Here is a 17,733-nt window from a genome sequence, read left to right on the forward strand (position 1 = left end):
TGTATTTCACAAGCTGCTCAGAGAGTGAGGTATTTATTGTTTAACCAGTACGGAAGCCATGGCGACATACAGTACATGCTCTGACAAGTGTGTCTTGGCAGATTTGCTCGGGGACCTGTTGAGTCACAACACACGTGAAACGGAGTGTGGAAGAATACAGAATGTCCTTCCGTGCAAAGATACAGTAACAGCTGTTAATTACGTTTCTGTCGGAAAAATGCGTTCTCTTTACTAGATGTCTAACAATGCAATGGGACGACCAGTGATAGATTTATTCGCTTAGCCCACCAGGCAAATAAAAACTCCAGGAGTGCTTCCCAGGTCCATGTTTGGGTTGCCTGAAACCTAATTGGCTGAGCTAAAAAATGGTAGCTAGCATAGTGTAATAACGTACGCTGAGCTAGTTTGCTAGTTCAGTGCATTAACGCAGACTAAAGGAAGCAAACACTGTTCTGTTGATCTAGCGCATCGTGTTGCCATCGTCTATAAAAAGTCAGCAACGTTTCGGGTTATTAGACGTGGCGATTCCGTCCAAACTGTCCATCCTCTCTGGGTGGGAAGGATAGAATAATCGCTCTTCCCTGCCAATCACAGCAACACTAGCCAATCATGGGCATCTGTCAGTTCATGTATGCGGAAGAGGGCAGATTTTGCTTTCCTCCGAGTGAGTTACGTTGCCATGTGACGCAGCATGAGCAGCAGCTTGAAAAGATGGAGCTGGCTGGCTTTACTCGTTTTGGAGGACCCTCCTCATAATTGTTGAAGAGTTGGCTAGTTGGTAGGAATTGGAAAATTACCAACATGAGGAGAAAACGTGAGGGGGGAAATGTCAGTTTGAATACAAATCTCCTAAAAGCCATTTTCCACAACACTGACTGAACTTTAGGATGAGTCAAGCACCGCAAACCCATTAGTGACATGTTTTCAGGACATAAAAACATCTAAATAATATAGGAGTTGTCCTAAATTATGCCTAATAAATAAAAACACAGCGGTGACTAATCCAGTCAGTTGATTGTGCAGGCTAATAATGAATAGCACATGGTCTGGAAAGCAGCTTTATTACAGACCCCTATTAAGAGTAGAAATAATTAGGGACATGGATTAATGTTTGATCCAGGAGAAGGCTTAAAATTCCCCCGTTGCATCTGAGTCGCTCGTTATTAGACGAAGTGAACGCAATAAAGGTTTGAAAGTGAAGCAAATCATTTTAGAGGATATTTTGAATATGCATGGCAAATCTGTTGTACAAATCAATTCTGAAAATGAATTTTTTTTTTTTAGAATAATTCATAAAGCGTTCATTTCTTGTCCTTGGTTAATCATCATATTTTTTTTAAGCGTGAGAGATGATTTCGCCGTTCTGCATCACGCAGCCGTTGATATCCGTCTTCTTTTGTGCTTTGGACGGCGTCTCCGCGGTCCAGCTGGTCTCCGTCGCACGAGATCAAAGCCGAGCCGTGAGACACCTCCTGCTCCGCACATCATCCCTTCTGCATCAATAAACAACTTAATTACTTCCAGCGTTGCAGTGAAATAAAACTTGACCCAGAACACTTAACGCACAAGACGCAGCCTTGGACGTTTTCGCAGCGATCAGAATGTGTTGTTTTAGCCGATGTAGATTTTGGTTTTTGTGACCTAAAAATCTGAAAATAGGGCTGTGAATAATTTAGCACGCCCAGATGGCACCCTTGAACCTGTTCTTGACCCCTGCAGAATGTGTGTGTGTGTGTGTGTGTGTGTGTGTGTGTGTGTGTGTGTGTGTGTGTGTGTGTGTGTGTGTTAATACCTTGGTGGGGACAGGAATATCTGTCAGTTTGGACTGATAACCCTGGCCCCAACAAGAAAAATTTCTCCTTCTTCTTTTTTTTTAGAAAAAAATCCATCCATTCCTCTTCTATACCAATTATCCTACTGGGTAGCGAGGAACATAGAGCCTATCTCAGGGAGCATCGGGTACAAGGCGGGACACACCCTGGACGGGGTAAAGAAAACATTTAAAAGCCTAATAATAATTCATAATTAGGCCAAAGGAAGGTTGTCACAATGATAGAAAGACATATGTGTGTGTGTGTGTGAGAGACAGGTGTGTGTGTGTGTGTGTGTGTGTCCTACTGCAGTAATCAGGTCTGGTTGCGTCTAGTCCATCTGAACCCCATCATGAACGCAGTTTCATAGATTTGGGGAATTAGTAACTACGGGGGGCAAATACATTTTCACACAGGCCCAGATCCTATTGGATACCTTTTTTGCTTCAATAACTTACATTATCATTTACAAACTGTATTTTGTGTTTACCCGGGTTGCCTTTGTTTTATTTGAGATTTTGTTTTCATCTCTGAAACAATTTAGTATGAGATATCTAGCCTACAAAAACCGAAGAAATCAGGATGGGGCAAATACTTTTTCACAGCACTGTATAATGGAAAAGGGTTTATTCCTCTTAGACCACAACAATTTGTCAACACTAGAGGAAGAAGAAACCTTTATTTCTCACATATATCCATCCATCCATCTTCTACCGCTTAGTCCTTTTCAGTGTCACGGGGAACCTGGAGCCTATCCCAGGGAGCATCGGGCACAAGGCGGGGTACACCCTGGACACACTCATTCATACACTACGGGCACTTTAGACACGCCAATCAGCCAACATGCATGTCTTTGGACTGGGGGAGGAAACCGGAGGACCTGGGAATCAAACCCCCGACCCTGGAGGTGTGAGATGAACGTGTTAACCCCTAAGCCACCGTGCACCCCTGTCACATATATATTACAGCAAAATGAATTTTTTTCTTGTTAGGAAGCTGGGGTCAGAGATGATGTAGTACCCCTGGAGCAGATAGGGTTAAGGTCCTTGCTCAAGGGCCCAACAGAGGCAACTTGGTGGTTTTGGGGCTTGAATCCCCAATCTTCTGATCAGTAACTCCGATCCTTAACCTTTGCGCCACCTGTGCTAGCACATTTTTTCCTGCTCTCACTTCAGCAGTCATGCGAAAAACATCAACAAAAAACAACAACAATTTCTCCCTATTCGCATCTGATTAATAAACATGATGCGACGATGTTTGCCAAAATCCTTAACATTATAACACAGAAGAAAAAATGGATATACGATGAATATACTATAGATATACTATGAATATGTAACAGGAGATGTAAAACACTGGGGTGATTGTCTTTTGCTTGAAGAAAACTGACATTGTTCCTGATTATTGTGTTGTTGTTCGACACATGATTTCCTGATTAGCATATTTTGAGAAAACTGTGTAGAAAGGCAAGAAAAACAAGCAGGAATTGTTGTATAGTCGAAGAATAGAATACTGATGGAGGATCTCATGATAGCATTTCACCGAATGCCGGTCAAAGACATCACCTGACCAGTAATATTTCTCAAATTCTGTCTCCTTTTTGCGAAGTTAAATCCCGCCTCATCCACAACAACAACAACGATGTTGTTGCACAGGCATCATTTTCAAATATCCCACAAACAATAAAAAAAATCAGTGCGCACAATCATTTCAAGGGAATATTTCATCATGAGAGGGCAGGAGAAGCACCGAGCAGGGTTTTAGTGAGATTAAAATAATCTCCTACAGTTTAAGCTTTTCATTAACTGAACCTGCACATATGCTTCTCGTTCGATCTCCGGGGTTCTATCTCCGACCTCCGTTTGTCTCAAAAGTCAACTAAATAAATAAATAAATAAATCAAGGGTTGAGGACATGAAGAGAATGTTTTGGTCTTACATTCCTGGTGTTATCTGGACTCTGCTTTACTTCAAGTTGGATAAAAATCATGACGTCACTGGAAGCCTCTCATTTCCAGTCAGGTTGCTCACACTCTGAAGTCATCCAAATGTAGCATCTGTGTGAATTTCCATGATGCACAGGTATAGCGCAACCAGAAGCTTACCTGTCACGTGTTTAGATTTTCCGTTGGCTGGCTGGATGTGCCGAGACATCTCGAAGATTACCGTTACACCATCATACCATATCACACAGATCATAGACACGGTGAACATATCAAACAAGGTTCTACGGCGTCGTATTGAGCAATATCAGGATCTAAAATCGTTGGGTTTTATTATTTATTAAAAAATAATAAAACGTGAAACGTATCCACGCGTCATGCGTTTAAGGAATAATTTGGGAGTGTGCTTGTATAGCCAAGTCGAGTTGAGAATTTTCCAATACGAATTCCCTTCACGAATTTTTTGTTTTTCTTAATTAAAGAGAGATACATTGTATTTTTTATCCATTTCTGATTACAGACTCCATCCATTTCCCATACTGCTTATCCAACACAGGGATGCTCGGGACACAAGGCCGAGGACACACTGGACGGAGTACCGACCCATCACTCGGTACAATCACACACACATTCACACACACTGGACAATTTAGAGATGCCAATCAGCCTACAGCTCATGTCTTTGGACTGGGGGAGGAAACCAGAGTACCTGAAAGAAACCCCCACAGGGCAGAGGCGGGACTCAAACCCCCAACCAACTTGCATGAACACCTAGACGTCTAGACAGTAACTGGCCTTCGTGTCTTGCATCCAGGAATTTATAGAGAAGCTCCCTTTCTGTATTTCAGAAAACCACATCTTGTTCAGAAATCCCCTGTTACATCATTATCTCTTGGGCTCGTATCATATTTAATACGTTTATACGATATTGATGACATCCCAGCTTTCACCCACTGGTCCGCGCTCTTCATATCCGGTGCGAACCCCATTCCCCGAGGCATACGCTTACTATAATGCAATAACAACTTGTGGAACTGACTAGAGATATATGAGATCCTTCAGTCACGTCCCCTCTCAGTCTGGCCGGAGACATTATCAAGATTTGTGCCTTGCTCAGCTTGCCGGAATGGAGCTCTTGAGAATTAATGTCCAACATTAGCGTGTTCCAGGTTGTGGGGCATCGGAGGACCGAATGTCATTATTATGACAAAGCGATGTGGCTTTTTAAACGCCGCAAGGTGTTGGAGTATATACTGTATGTGCTCAGAAAGTTCTGGAACGTAAACATGCTGTCATTGAGACGTTACGCAGCCGTAATAATTGGTGTGTCATGGTGGAGTGATTTAAATTTAAATAACTTTATACTGTACACAGTGTATTTCATGAGATTATTGAGCGTTCAATTGAATCTTTCTTGTGAGCATAGTGTCTAGTATCACCTACATCTTATTTTGTGTCTCAAAGAAGTGCACTATTCCAGGTAAGAAGCTTTCACCCTTGCCGTACAAGCACCAGCGCATGTTTTATGGAATTCTATGGGGATTTTGAAGCTTAAGTGCTGCTGTCTGCATTTTGACCACCTGACCAATCAGACGGCGGGTCGCGAGGCAAGCGTGAAAACGACACAGTGCTGGTGAAAAAGTGCTGGTCTTGTTAGTGAGCAAATGTGAGGAGATTAGTTGAAACATACCATTCCACTCAAGTTACCTCATGAGTTGGGTACCTTCATCACAATGTAAATGCAAGCACGGTTGCCATGGTTACAATGATGTAACTAATGAGTGCTTGATTGAGTTATCATGATGTAATAACAATAGCTAAAGTTAGCTTGAGGCCATGTTAGTCTATGTTACTTCAGCAATGATTTATGATGAATATGTCATAGGAAAGGTGTATTTATATAAACGTACTGCGAAACGTTTGATTTTTGATTTGATGTTGTTCTAATTGATAATTGTGGTATTGTTGTTTACTGTTATTTGAACTACAATATAAACATCTTACAATATAACCATTATTATTAATGCATAGGTCATTGCTTATATTAGTTTATGCTCATTTCAGATCAAGGTAGCTAGCAATAATGGCTAATGTGGCTATATATATATATATATATATATATATATATATATATATATATATATATATATATATATATATATATATATATAGCTATAGGTATATATATAAGAGTAGGAGTAGGAGTAATGCGAGTTGTTAATTGTTTAAGTACATATTACTTAAGGATATTTAATGTAAATGGGCCTGTATATTTTCTTTAAGAATTCTTGGAAGAGAAAGCTACTATACAAATATTATTATTTGTATGCCTGTGAAAGAATGGATTTTCCTGTGCACTGAGCCATGCAATAGACTCTATGATCTTTGGAAACCCCTCAAATATGTCCACCTTTGACTCCACCATAATAGTGCAGCTGAAGAAACAGGTATCTATTTAACGCCAGGAATCGACTACAGGATGTCTGGTGAAATTATTACAGATGGACACAGAAAGATTTCACAACTAACTGCCGTTCAGATTGCTCAGCTAACTGGAGACGGAAAGGGACACGGAGTAAGTGTCATGTGTTGTGAAACAGATGAGGACTGGCTTAAATCTGCAAACACTTCAGGAGAATCGTAGCAAAATTGTAATGTCACATTTTAGCTTGTATTTGCTTCCGAATTTGTATAATGGACCTTGTACGGGAATTACCAAGCAGCTGTAGAAGTTTGTTTATGGACCTGAGTTTCCAGTGTCAGGCTGCATCATACCACCCTGTTGCTGATTATTTTCCTGTAACAGCACACCTTCATGTGCTTTATTCCTTACAGAGATATGGGATCTTGAGCTTAATTTTACACTTGGATTGGATTGTAAATTGCTTGGAATAAAATCTCCTAAATGAATAAGTGCATTTTGCCTATTGAGTGCAACTTACTGGAAATCCATTGCTTTGAATGATTGTGTGCCAGCTGTGAAACTCTAAACTCAATTGCCGTCACATCTCGGAGACGACAGTGTGAGAAAACAAGCATGTCGGTTCACCCTAAGTACGTCAATACGCCATGCTTGGTTAGCTCAATAAAATCATGAATTAAGATTTTGATAAGTTGTGGCACCTGAGAACGCCTCTTATTCTCTCAGTGTAAACCGAGTTAAACGAGGAATTTCATTTGCCAAATGGGAAAATAAAACCGTTCTGATTTTGACGCGTTGAAGCAGCACTGAATGTGCCCGAAATTCTGCCCTACTCCTTATTCCTTACACGACTGTAAAGTGTGTTATGGTTACATTCTGTGTAACCCATAATGGACAATAATCCTATGGGAAGTCATGATATCGTTGGATATTTTCTTTATTGCTGATGTGGTACCATCAAGCGTACGTCTTTTTGTAACTTTATTATGGAACTTTTACCTGAAAATGATGCATATGAATTATATTGCACTTTTACAAAGAATTTAAAGTACCCGATTGGACCCGAAAGACCACCATGGTACCCATTTAGAGCTTTACACTAATAGCTAGTTAAAGATACATCACATGTACCTTCCTGGGTAAAACCTGCAAAGATGTAAAGACACATATGCCCTTGATAGTACCAACCCAATGACAAGGAAATGTACCATTTGGTACCTTTCTTTCTGAACATGCAGGATTAGGGATTTAGGATTAGGATATCAGGATTGGAATTGCACATGGTGTTCCGTCAGCAGGGCCGTAGCAAGCTATGAGAACTTTTAGAAAGTATTGGATTTATTTAACTGGGTTCCTTCATGTGGATTGATTTCGGATGTCGGATTTATTTAGCCGGATTCACGTCGTTGGATTTCTTGACCTGGATTGTTTAACACACTTTAAAGTGGGTTACATTTCTGGAACGTAGACCTCACTAAAAATTTCAACCCGGCCCTGCTTCTCAGAGTAGCCATTCTTGCATTTTCATTCCTCAAACATCTGATTCTTGTTAAAGAGCTGATGAGTTCAGTGAGGTGTGTCCCAGCACCTAAAAAAAAAATCTACCGGTCATGCTGTTCCCAGGACTTGGTGTCAGAACCCACTTTTCCTAACATACCTTTATGTTATTTTATTAATTAATTTATTTATTCTTACTAGAACCCTTTCTCTTGCATGCCTCCCTCCCTCCCTCCCTCCCTACCTACCTCCTAAATGACGTCAGAGCTCTAAGCCACAGGCTGGAACCCTATTGGACATTTTAGCGCACTACTTAGGGCGCAGGAACCCTTGTGTAAGACTTTTCCTAGTGCACTTAGTAGTGCACAGTAGGGTGTAGGCACGGATTTAGGATTGAGCCCGAGAAGTATAGCCTCCACTCTCACTCTTCAATGCAGAAGGCGAAGGAGGAGCTGTCAAAAGTTTTAAGTCGGGAGAGGTTTCACGAAATGGGACAAAACTTCGCACACACACACACGCACACACACACACGTCCGCCAACGAAGGCGCGCTACAGTTATAGAGTAACAATTACAATTACAATCAAAGAGATAAACTTCTAAAACCTAAAAACAAAAAGAGATGAAATGGAGACTTTGGCCAAGACCGGATTCCTTTTCTCTTTGCTGATTTCCTTGGGCTCGTGCGCGACACCGGAAAGGAAAGGTAAGTTCTAGACCTTTACTTTTGCATGATGATGTAAGGCTTATAAACATCTGTATTTGGGCTCCTGGAGAAGAAAGCGCGTGCTCGGTGAGTAAACAGCTGTGATTTGTTACGCAGGTAAAGATCAGGTGTGCGGGTAATACGCGCTCGCGCTCAGGGTGCAGAATGCTGGATTCGTGGCATTGTACGTGTATTTAGGTGTTCAGGTTTGAGAAACAAGTATGCAGGGCTTAAATATGTACATGTGCTGGTATAAACAAAGCTGTTTATGGTGCAAAAATGTGTCTTCGAGGTTTAATAAGATATCAAAGAGACAGCATGTGTTTTGGGTTATTAACGTGTGTAATGAAGATATATATCAGTGTTTTCAGGTGTCCAATGTAATTCAAAAATTCTTCTTCTTCTTCTTCTTAATAATAATAATAATAATAATAATAATAATAATAATAATAAGTCTGTTTATGGTGTACAAAGCAGTGTTAAAGTCTGAGTTCCAAAAATGAAGCCTACTGAAGGTACAGTTATGACCTTGTGTTAAAGATACACAATATTCAAGGTCCAAGTCAGTGTTTAGGATGTCGGAATCAGTGTTGAGGACTAATATCAGGTGTTTGAGTTATATACATGTATGTAGTGAAGGTGTAAAGCCATGTTTTCTGGTGTTCGGTACAAGCAAAAAGATGTATTTTGGTTATATATAAAATTACCATGTGTTTATACAGTATATGGTGCTCAGATAAGTATTCAGGATGTTAAGCGTCAGTGTTTAGGATATCACGATCAGTGTTTAGGACTTATATCGTATACCGTAGGGATTAAATGTATGTAGTGAGGATATAAATCAAGGTTTTATGTCGTTCTATACAAGGGAAAATATGTATTCGGGTTATAAAATACTATGGGCTCATATATGGTGGTCAAATAGGTATTCAAGGTCCATGTGTCCGTGTTTAGGATGTCGGAATCAGTGTTCAGGACTTATATCAGGGGTTTGAGGTGTATACATGTATGTATTGAGCGTGTTTACAGTCGTTCAATACAAGGAAAAATATGTATTCGGGTTATAAAATACTATGGGCTCATATATGGTGGTCAAATAGGTATTCAAGGTCCATGTGTCCGTCTTTAGGATGTTGGAATCAGTGTTCAGGACTTATATCAGGGGTTTGAGGTATATACATGTATGTAGTGAGGATATAAATCAGAGTTTTATATCGTTCAATACAAGGAAAAATATGTATTCGGGTTATAAAACACTCACATATGGTGGTCAAATAGGTATTCAAGGTCCAAGTGTCAGTGTTTAGGATGTCGGAATCAGTGTTCAGGACTTATATCAGGTGTTTGAGGTGTATACATGTATGTAGTGAGGGTTTACAGTTGTTCAATACAAGGAAAAGTAATGTATTTTGGTAAATAAAAGGCTATACAGTGGGCTATATGGTGCTCAGATAGGCTAAGTTTTCAAGATGTAAGTGTTTAGGATTTCAAAATCAGTGTTCAGGACGTATATGTGTTAGGGAATACATGTAGCATGAAGTAAAGGAATAAGTCCACTTTTAAAGCTGTGTTTTAATAAATGACTACACGCTCATATAAAACGTATCTTTATGGTATGAATGCTTTTTGTGTTCAGGTTCACAGTGTACCTGGAATCCGTGTGGTTTATAATATAAAAGTGTGTGTGTGCAGATTATAGAACCGGGTCTGTTTGGGGTTAAATAGTTTTTTGTGTTTTTTTTTTAAAGGAAGGGGAAAAAAGGTATAAAAGAGTGTATTCAGGGTTAAACAGTGAGGTAAAGGGCCCTGTGTTTGAAACACAAAAGCGTTCAGACTCTGAGGGGAAAGTGCGACATGCCATAGCTGAGCGCGAGCCTCCTCGGTGATGTGCGGCTGAGGGCGCGTGGGAACAGCGCGGAAGTTTGACTTGTAAATGGAGCCGCGGTGATTTCACTCACTCTGCGGGGCAGGCTAACATGTAGCCTAGTCACAGACTGCGGTTTGTCTCGTACTTACCGAGGGCGTATAGGCTCGGTTATTCTGCAGTTGCGTTAACATTATAGTCACAGTATCGTTTATAGCATTTTCACGACACAAACCAACACAAAGCCGTAAACTTTACATTGGTTGCTACGCAACCCTTTACCACAGACGTCTCTGTTTTGTAGACTACGTCATGACGTCTAATAATGTCTGTTTTTTTCGATTTATTTATGAGTAATATTCTTTCATATATCACTTTTCACTTGGTTATACAGTCAATTATGAAATATTCATTATGTTTTCAAATAGAACACATCCATAAAACGGAGTAAATTGCTATGTGTATGGTAATAGCATACTACCGTACTATGTAGCATGCTAAAATAGTACGCTAGCTAATACTTCCACATACTATTTAGTACCTTAGTATGGGTTTTGTACCTCAGCATCTAAAGGAACTACCCTAGAAGTGTGTATTCCTACTCTGACACTAATTTTAAACCTTATTAAACGTTTTGTTAAGCTGACAGGGTGTGCTAGATCAGATAAATCGTAAAATCTGCAATTGAGGGAGAATGCCAAAACCAAGATTTCAAAACACTTGGAGATTTTCTTTTAGTTTGTTCATTCTTACGGTATATATTTTCTCTAATTTCTCTAATATTGAATTAAAGCACAACCTGAAACCTTTTGTACATGGTTAATCAATGTGTCTTATGTTCCCTACGAAAGACTGTGATTGCTGTAAGGCGAAATAAAGGAGTAAATATTAGGCCATGCTGTTAATTGGCCCGTGTAATGCTGTTTACTGCTGTTTGTTTAGAGTGTCTCAATAATTCGGCGTGTTATTCGGGTCAGCTGAGAGGTGTCCTGTGTGTAAACGGTGGCCTGTGCCAATATTGACAGATGGGACGCGCACAAATCAGTTTATTACAGTCTGCTTCCTCTTTTGGCTGGCCACTCTGATGCGAAATTCAGTCCAGACCGGTCCAGGCCAGGAGTCACCTGCTTTGTTTGTTAGCAAAATCTCCAAAGTGTCGCGTGTTCGTATTGAAGTCTTCAGCTGGTTTTGACGTCTACGTGACTTCAAATGAGTTTTATTGAGCATATATTCCAAACACGGCTAAGCAGAGGTGGGTTAGCCACTTTACTCCAGGATCCATCTTCTCTCTGGGAGTCCTCAGATCTAAAATCATAAGCTTCGAGCCAAATCAAATCGAGTGATATACTGCAGAAAGAGATATCGAAGAAGACTTCTGAAAATGAACACATTTTCAGGAAACGCGGAAAGGGTTTCACTTAATACCTTGAAGTAGCCTAGATGATTCATTTCCAGCTCTTTTTCCCCCACCACGCCTCAATCGAGCAGACTCAGGTCAAAACTATTTACTACAAGGCCATGAGATATGCATGAACTAGAAAGAGGCTGTCTTTTCTCATACCTAACAGTTAAGTAACCAAATAACGCGTCTGTATATCGGCTACATGATTTGGATAAAAATGCTGCGCTGGGGTTGTATTTAATTAGCAAATACTGTCATTGTGATGTGCCTTATATATAATATAAAACCATATTATTAAGCCATTAAAGATTAGCTTGCATTATTTCAGTTTATACTACAGTGCTGTTGATTTCTTGAATGTGATTGGTCAGAAGGTGTTGATTAATGGATTAAGAAAACGTGCTGTTATTTAACAAATAAAGAAAAAGCGTATAATCGTTGATGAAGTTTATTGTAAGGAGACATTTAACATTTATGGAAGGAGTCTCCGTCGCCACTGCTTTGTTACAGTCAGAGGTAAAGCTGTAACTGTAAGTTTTCCATCAGTCCTCAGGATAGATTAGTTTGTGTGTTCATATATAGCTTTATGACCAAGAATGATCACCATGGCTGTAGAATAATTAAAGCGATAAATACTCGTAAGGAAATTAAAGCAGCTTGTCGTACTTGCACCAATGTGCTCTGTAAAAGAACAGACAAACAGACCCGATGTGTATCTCTTCCACAAGGACATACGTACTCCTTAAAGTCATCCCTGCTCTCCACACTGAAGGTCAGTCGTGTGATGCACTAAAGGCAAAACTGAAGACTGTTTAGTCTCTTCTTGCTTTTACAGTCTTCTGCTTCTGTGGATAAAATTCAGCCTCTGTGCTCCAGTTTATTAGTTGCAGAACAGCAGTTTGGCCTCCGAACCCTTATTCTCCATTCAGGTCAAAATGACCTAGTTAAAACATCTAACAGCGCTTAAAAATAAAAAATAAAAAGACCCAAGCATTCATGAGATTGACTAAAAAGTAATAGTAAATAACCACTGAATCTGGGATTTTAAGTCATAAGAAAAGCTACGAATGCTAACCCTGCCATATACCCTAACCTTCAACCTTCTTTTTCTATACGTTTGTACACATTTCTGTTTAACTAGTGTGGGGCCACAGTATATCAAATAGCCAATTAAAATTTGAATGGGGGAGATTGGGACTAAGAAGAAGGTTCAGCTTCACGTCCAAACTAATTAAAAAAAAGAAAAGAAAAAGATTCTATTTGAGTCCAATTTAATATTATAGTCCAACTAATAATATTATTTACGTTCCCACTCGTCCCAAGACGAAACCCCAAAACATGGAACGGCTATTAACTGAGATGAAACTGAAGAGTATTTTAAAGCAAATTTCACAATTACGGTATATTTCTATAAAATTAGGATCAATGGGACATCCGTTGAATGAACGGAATCTGGGGGTTAATCAACACTTAATGGTGGCTCAGCGTGTGGCGATTCTCCTGTTGTTTTAGGTCTCTCGGGCGGATCTGACTGGCTCAGACTCTAACACTAAGGCTGTGGGAATGCGCTTGTCAGCATGGTAACCTTTTTTGAAGCCATGCTCTAAAACCCAGGCCCTTTATGGAGCGTACGTGAATCGCCAACACAGCTTGATGCCACTCGTACTAAATAGAAGGAATTAGAGAACGTCGTCTCTCGCCATGACCTTTACAGCATGTAGCTTGATAAAGTTTTTCTGTCTTAATTAGTTTACAAACTGCCAAAGCTTCTTAGTGTGCTGTCGCTTTGTATTAAGATTAAACCGGTAAGCAGATTAAACAAGTGAAGCGTCCTGGCTGCTCTGACCAGCGTCCACTCCAAACCGGTGTTCTCCCAATCCTAACAAATCGCTCGTGTTTAAAGACAGATCTCCCAAATATTTCAGTATGGCTAAACAAAACAGCAGGCACGCGCGAGGCCTGCTTGCATATGAGCTGGCTGTGTGCAAGGCACGTGTGCTTTACATGGAAAGATGTTCCAGCAAAACCTTCAGTTTGTTACCGCACCTCCATTTGCGTGGTTGCAGTTGTTGTTACTGCCTCACTTCCTGAGTGTCTTTGAGTGGATACAAACTCCACAAGGACTCTGAGGCAGCCAAGTTGTTTTTTTTTTCTTGTTCGGAGCCTAAGGCAGATGCTTCAATTCCGCTTGGCTTCTTCATCACATGCTCATTTTACAAAATTGCCGTGGCATCCTTGCCAACACTAACATCTGGTGAATGAAAAGAAAAACTGTCTACCTGCTCTAATTTTTCAAAGTATGAACTCAGCAATTGTAGGTGAGATAATGGAGATAATAACCCCATTTCTATGCCAAATCCCAGCTGGTAATGCAATATAATCCAAGAGCAACGTGCACAACAACGTTTTTTTTTTTTTTAATACAGTTTACCAAAGATCATCACCATGGTAAGTGTAATGCTCTAAGGTCATTAAATTTCTAGGGAAACACAGTTCTCTACAAAAAAACATGATGGTTCCCTTATTCTGTATTGATGCATGCAACTAACTCGCCGTTGTTGTTGCCTTCTGTAATAGTTCTACGAATTGAGAGAGCAGGTTCACTCAACTCACTCAGAATGTGTAAACCCAGACTGAGTTGTATATGTTCCAATTGACCAATCACTAATCACCATTGTTCCCATCGACCAATGACTTATCACCATTGTTTCAAACAACCAGCATTGTTCCTAGTGACCAGTCACTGATCACTATTGTTCCCAACAATCAATCACTGTTCCCTATTGTTCCCAATGACCAATCATTGTTTACTATTGTTCCAAACGACCAATCACTGATCACTGTTGTTCTCGCTGACCAATCACTGAACATTATTGTTCCCAACGACCAATCACTGTTCCCTATTGTTCCCAATGTCCAATCACTGTTTACTATTGTTCCAAATGACCAATCACTGATCACTGTTGTTCTCAATGACCAATCACTGAACATTGTTGTTCCCAACGACCAATCACTGTTCACTATTGTTCCCAATGACCAATCACTGAACATTATTGTTCCCGACGACCAATCACTGTTCACTATTGTTCCCAACAACCAATCACTGTTTACTATTGTTCCAAACGACCAATCAACGATCACTGTTGTTCCCAACGACCAATCACTGAACAGTATTTTTCCCAACGACCAATCTCAGTTCACTATTGTTCCCAATGACCAATAACTGTTCACTATTGTTCCCAACGACCAATCACTGAACAAGATTGTTCCCAACGACCAATCACTGATCACTGTTGTTCCCAATGACCAATCACTGATCACTATTGTTCCCAACGACCAATCACTGAACAGTATTGTTACCAATGACCAATCACTGATCACCATTGTTCTGAACAACCTATCACTGATCACCATTGTTTCCAAAAAACAATCACTAATCACCACTGTTCCCAATTACCAGTCACCTTTGTTTGCCGATTAATCCCCATCCCCCACATGTCTCTTTGTTTTTCATTTCAAACTCACTTTTTGCCGATATCTACAGTAATAAAAGTGCGTTATTCCATCCCTAACTCTTTACTTCTTGTCTGTTTCTTCAAAGGATCTTCAAAAATTCGTCGTTCTTCGTGTAAGATGTATCGATATGAAAATTATTTCGACGATTCAGTGAACTGGTCTGTGGCATCGTCTGTTGATTCGTAGCGACGGATGTTTTTGAGCATGCATTAGCTACTTTTCCCTGAAACGATTTTTGCACCAAAGCTTTCTAAAAAGTAATGTCACATATCACAAACCAACCAGGCATCCCTTCATACCTCCCTAAATGTCCGTAGGAAGATCTGACAAATACGGAGAAGGTTTAGACTTCTTCTACACTTTCTCGGACTTTTCCTCTTAATGATCTGGAGTTTAGTGAAAGATGGGAGGACGCTAATCAAGTTTCACAGCATCGAGGTCACATCCTCGTTTAGTACGAAAAGCCATCAGTGCTTCCTACAGTAATGGTGAAAGAAGCTTTAGTCCTGCCAGCATCTTCCTCGTGGGATTTGAATTCGTTTAGTCAGTAAGTTCGCGTACGGGGAACGCATCGGACGTAAAACCTTTTAGTGCTGTTTTCCCTCAGATGAGGTTTGGATTTGATGACATGCTCTTTGGCTGTCGTTCTTTATTCTGACCAGGAAATGGAATCAGAGCTTCTTTAGAGGTGGATGAATATCACAGAAGGATTTTACATCTTAGCTTTACCACCGTTTATTTATTTATTTATTTATTTATTTATCTATCTATCTATCCTGCAGTCTTTGTGAGCTAAATAATAACTTGGACTGCATTTCATTCCACAACAGTCAAAATCAAGTCCTAAGTCTGCTGGTACATATTTAACATTACTTTTGCACATCTGAGTTAATCGTTGACTTTTTTTCTTTCTTCACTTTAACTGATTGTGGGTTCAGATTTGTCAGTCCTTCAAGAGCCTCGATTTGAATAAGAAGCTCAAGTGTTATGCAAAATTTGCGTCTTAATGCTTTGTTTACAGAAATAGCCTACGCACTCAAGTGTCCTGCTGTTGAGTAAACAAGTCATATCAGATTTGCCAATAAATCTGCGATAATTCTGATATGTGAGCAGCGAAAGCAAACATCGCTAATGCGTTGGTTTATGGAAGAGATTAAAGAGATTACCAGGTTGAAATAAAAAGGAGAAGAAAAATAAAAAAAGAAGAAAGTTCTTGTTTTTCTGTCTGTTCTGCCAAGCACCCACACGATTTTGCATGCATTTTGCATAGTTATTGTGTTCCTTTGCCAGGCCGGTCTCTGATTTCTCTGCTCTGACATCCTCACCTCTCACTGCCGCCTCCACAGCCATCATTTCTTTCAAAGCACGTTATCAGAGCCGTCTCTCGGCTCTTCCCCGAGCTCCCGGAGGTACAGTTGATAAAAACGCTGAGCTATTAAAACAGCCTCTGAATGTCACAGAGGCTCGATGGTTGCGCCGGATGCTCTACGTTCCCAGAGCCACATCTGCAAAAGAGTTTGGAGCCGAGAAGTATAGTGAACCACCCAAGAAAACTGCGAGATCTCCTTGCTTGGCTAAGCCATCGAGCAGTCGCTTAACCTGGCACGACCCCTCGCTTCCTGTGATTCGAAAGTGTCGCTATATTTTGATGAAGAACAATGAGGGGGTTTGTGCGGGCCTAATTTGGCCGCTAAGAGCGAGGCTTGATTGCCAGTGTCAAGTTTCCATGATGTTTTTGCCATTTGGAACGACAAAGTGCCTCTGACCATTCCACTGATTGTAATGCAGCCGAGTGGGTTTGGAAATGACTAGGATCCATTTGGCTCTGCCCTCCATTATTCCTGTCAGCGTTGTCTTTTTGTGCCATTTCGTGCGCCATTCTGGTTTTCTTTCTCGCTTGTTAGACGGACTTTAGATGAACTCGGCCTGTTTCGTAGATATGCAGGCTTATAAAAGCTCAGTGGGTTTTCAGGAAAGATGCACCGATCCCACGTTCCGTGCACTTGATGCCATTTTCTCGTGTTCGATACAGTACTGATTACAGACCTCTGAGAAGCAGACGGAAATTGTCCACAAGGTGTCGCTTCACTTTTGACGCCCAGGCCCTGATTTACTAAGAGATAAAAGCTCTATTCGGACATAATTAAAAACAAATCTTCTCGAGGAGCTACTTATTGTTCTTTATTTCCATTCCATTGGGCATTTCGGTGTGTGTGTTCAGTCGGTAATAAAAAGGTGCTAAATGAATCTATTTGCATTAAAATAAAAAACCCTGAATTTTGCATTTCGAGGTAGAATTTGCATATTCCTTCAGGCCAGCTTTTAAAACGGACACTGCGTGTCAGAAATGCGTGGAAATCTTTGTGTGATCCAGCGTTTTAGGTCAACATCCGTCCGATCCCTGGTTTTCAATTTCCTGGCGTGTCTTTCACTGCTGTCGAGAAACACACGGACATTCATGTAACCTTCTCATCCTCTGCGACATGCCGAGCCCCTCAGCGGAAGACGTTATTTGGAAAGACATAAATGTCCCCTTAAAACCTAAAATAGTTGCACGATAGCGGCCAACGTCAT

At 40.4% G+C, this 17,733-nt stretch overlaps 1 protein-coding gene across 1 annotated transcript in view; it reads left to right on the plus strand.

The window, feature by feature from the left end:
* The first annotated feature begins 8,100 nt into the window (after positions 1–8,100).
* The window catches only part of egfra (epidermal growth factor receptor a (erythroblastic leukemia viral (v-erb-b) oncogene homolog, avian)), a 61,435-nt gene continuing 51,802 nt past the window's right edge, over positions 8,101–17,733 (plus strand). The window contains exon 1 of the mRNA XM_017495707.3: positions 8,101–8,377. Within this exon, the coding sequence (XP_017351196.1) occupies positions 8,299–8,377 (79 nt within the window). The 5' untranslated portion in view covers positions 8,101–8,298. The remainder of the gene's footprint in view (positions 8,378–17,733) is intronic.

Source organism: Ictalurus punctatus, chromosome 20 (assembly GCF_001660625.3).
Source record: "Ictalurus punctatus breed USDA103 chromosome 20, Coco_2.0, whole genome shotgun sequence".
Classification (NCBI taxonomy): Eukaryota; Metazoa; Chordata; class Actinopteri; order Siluriformes; family Ictaluridae; genus Ictalurus; species Ictalurus punctatus.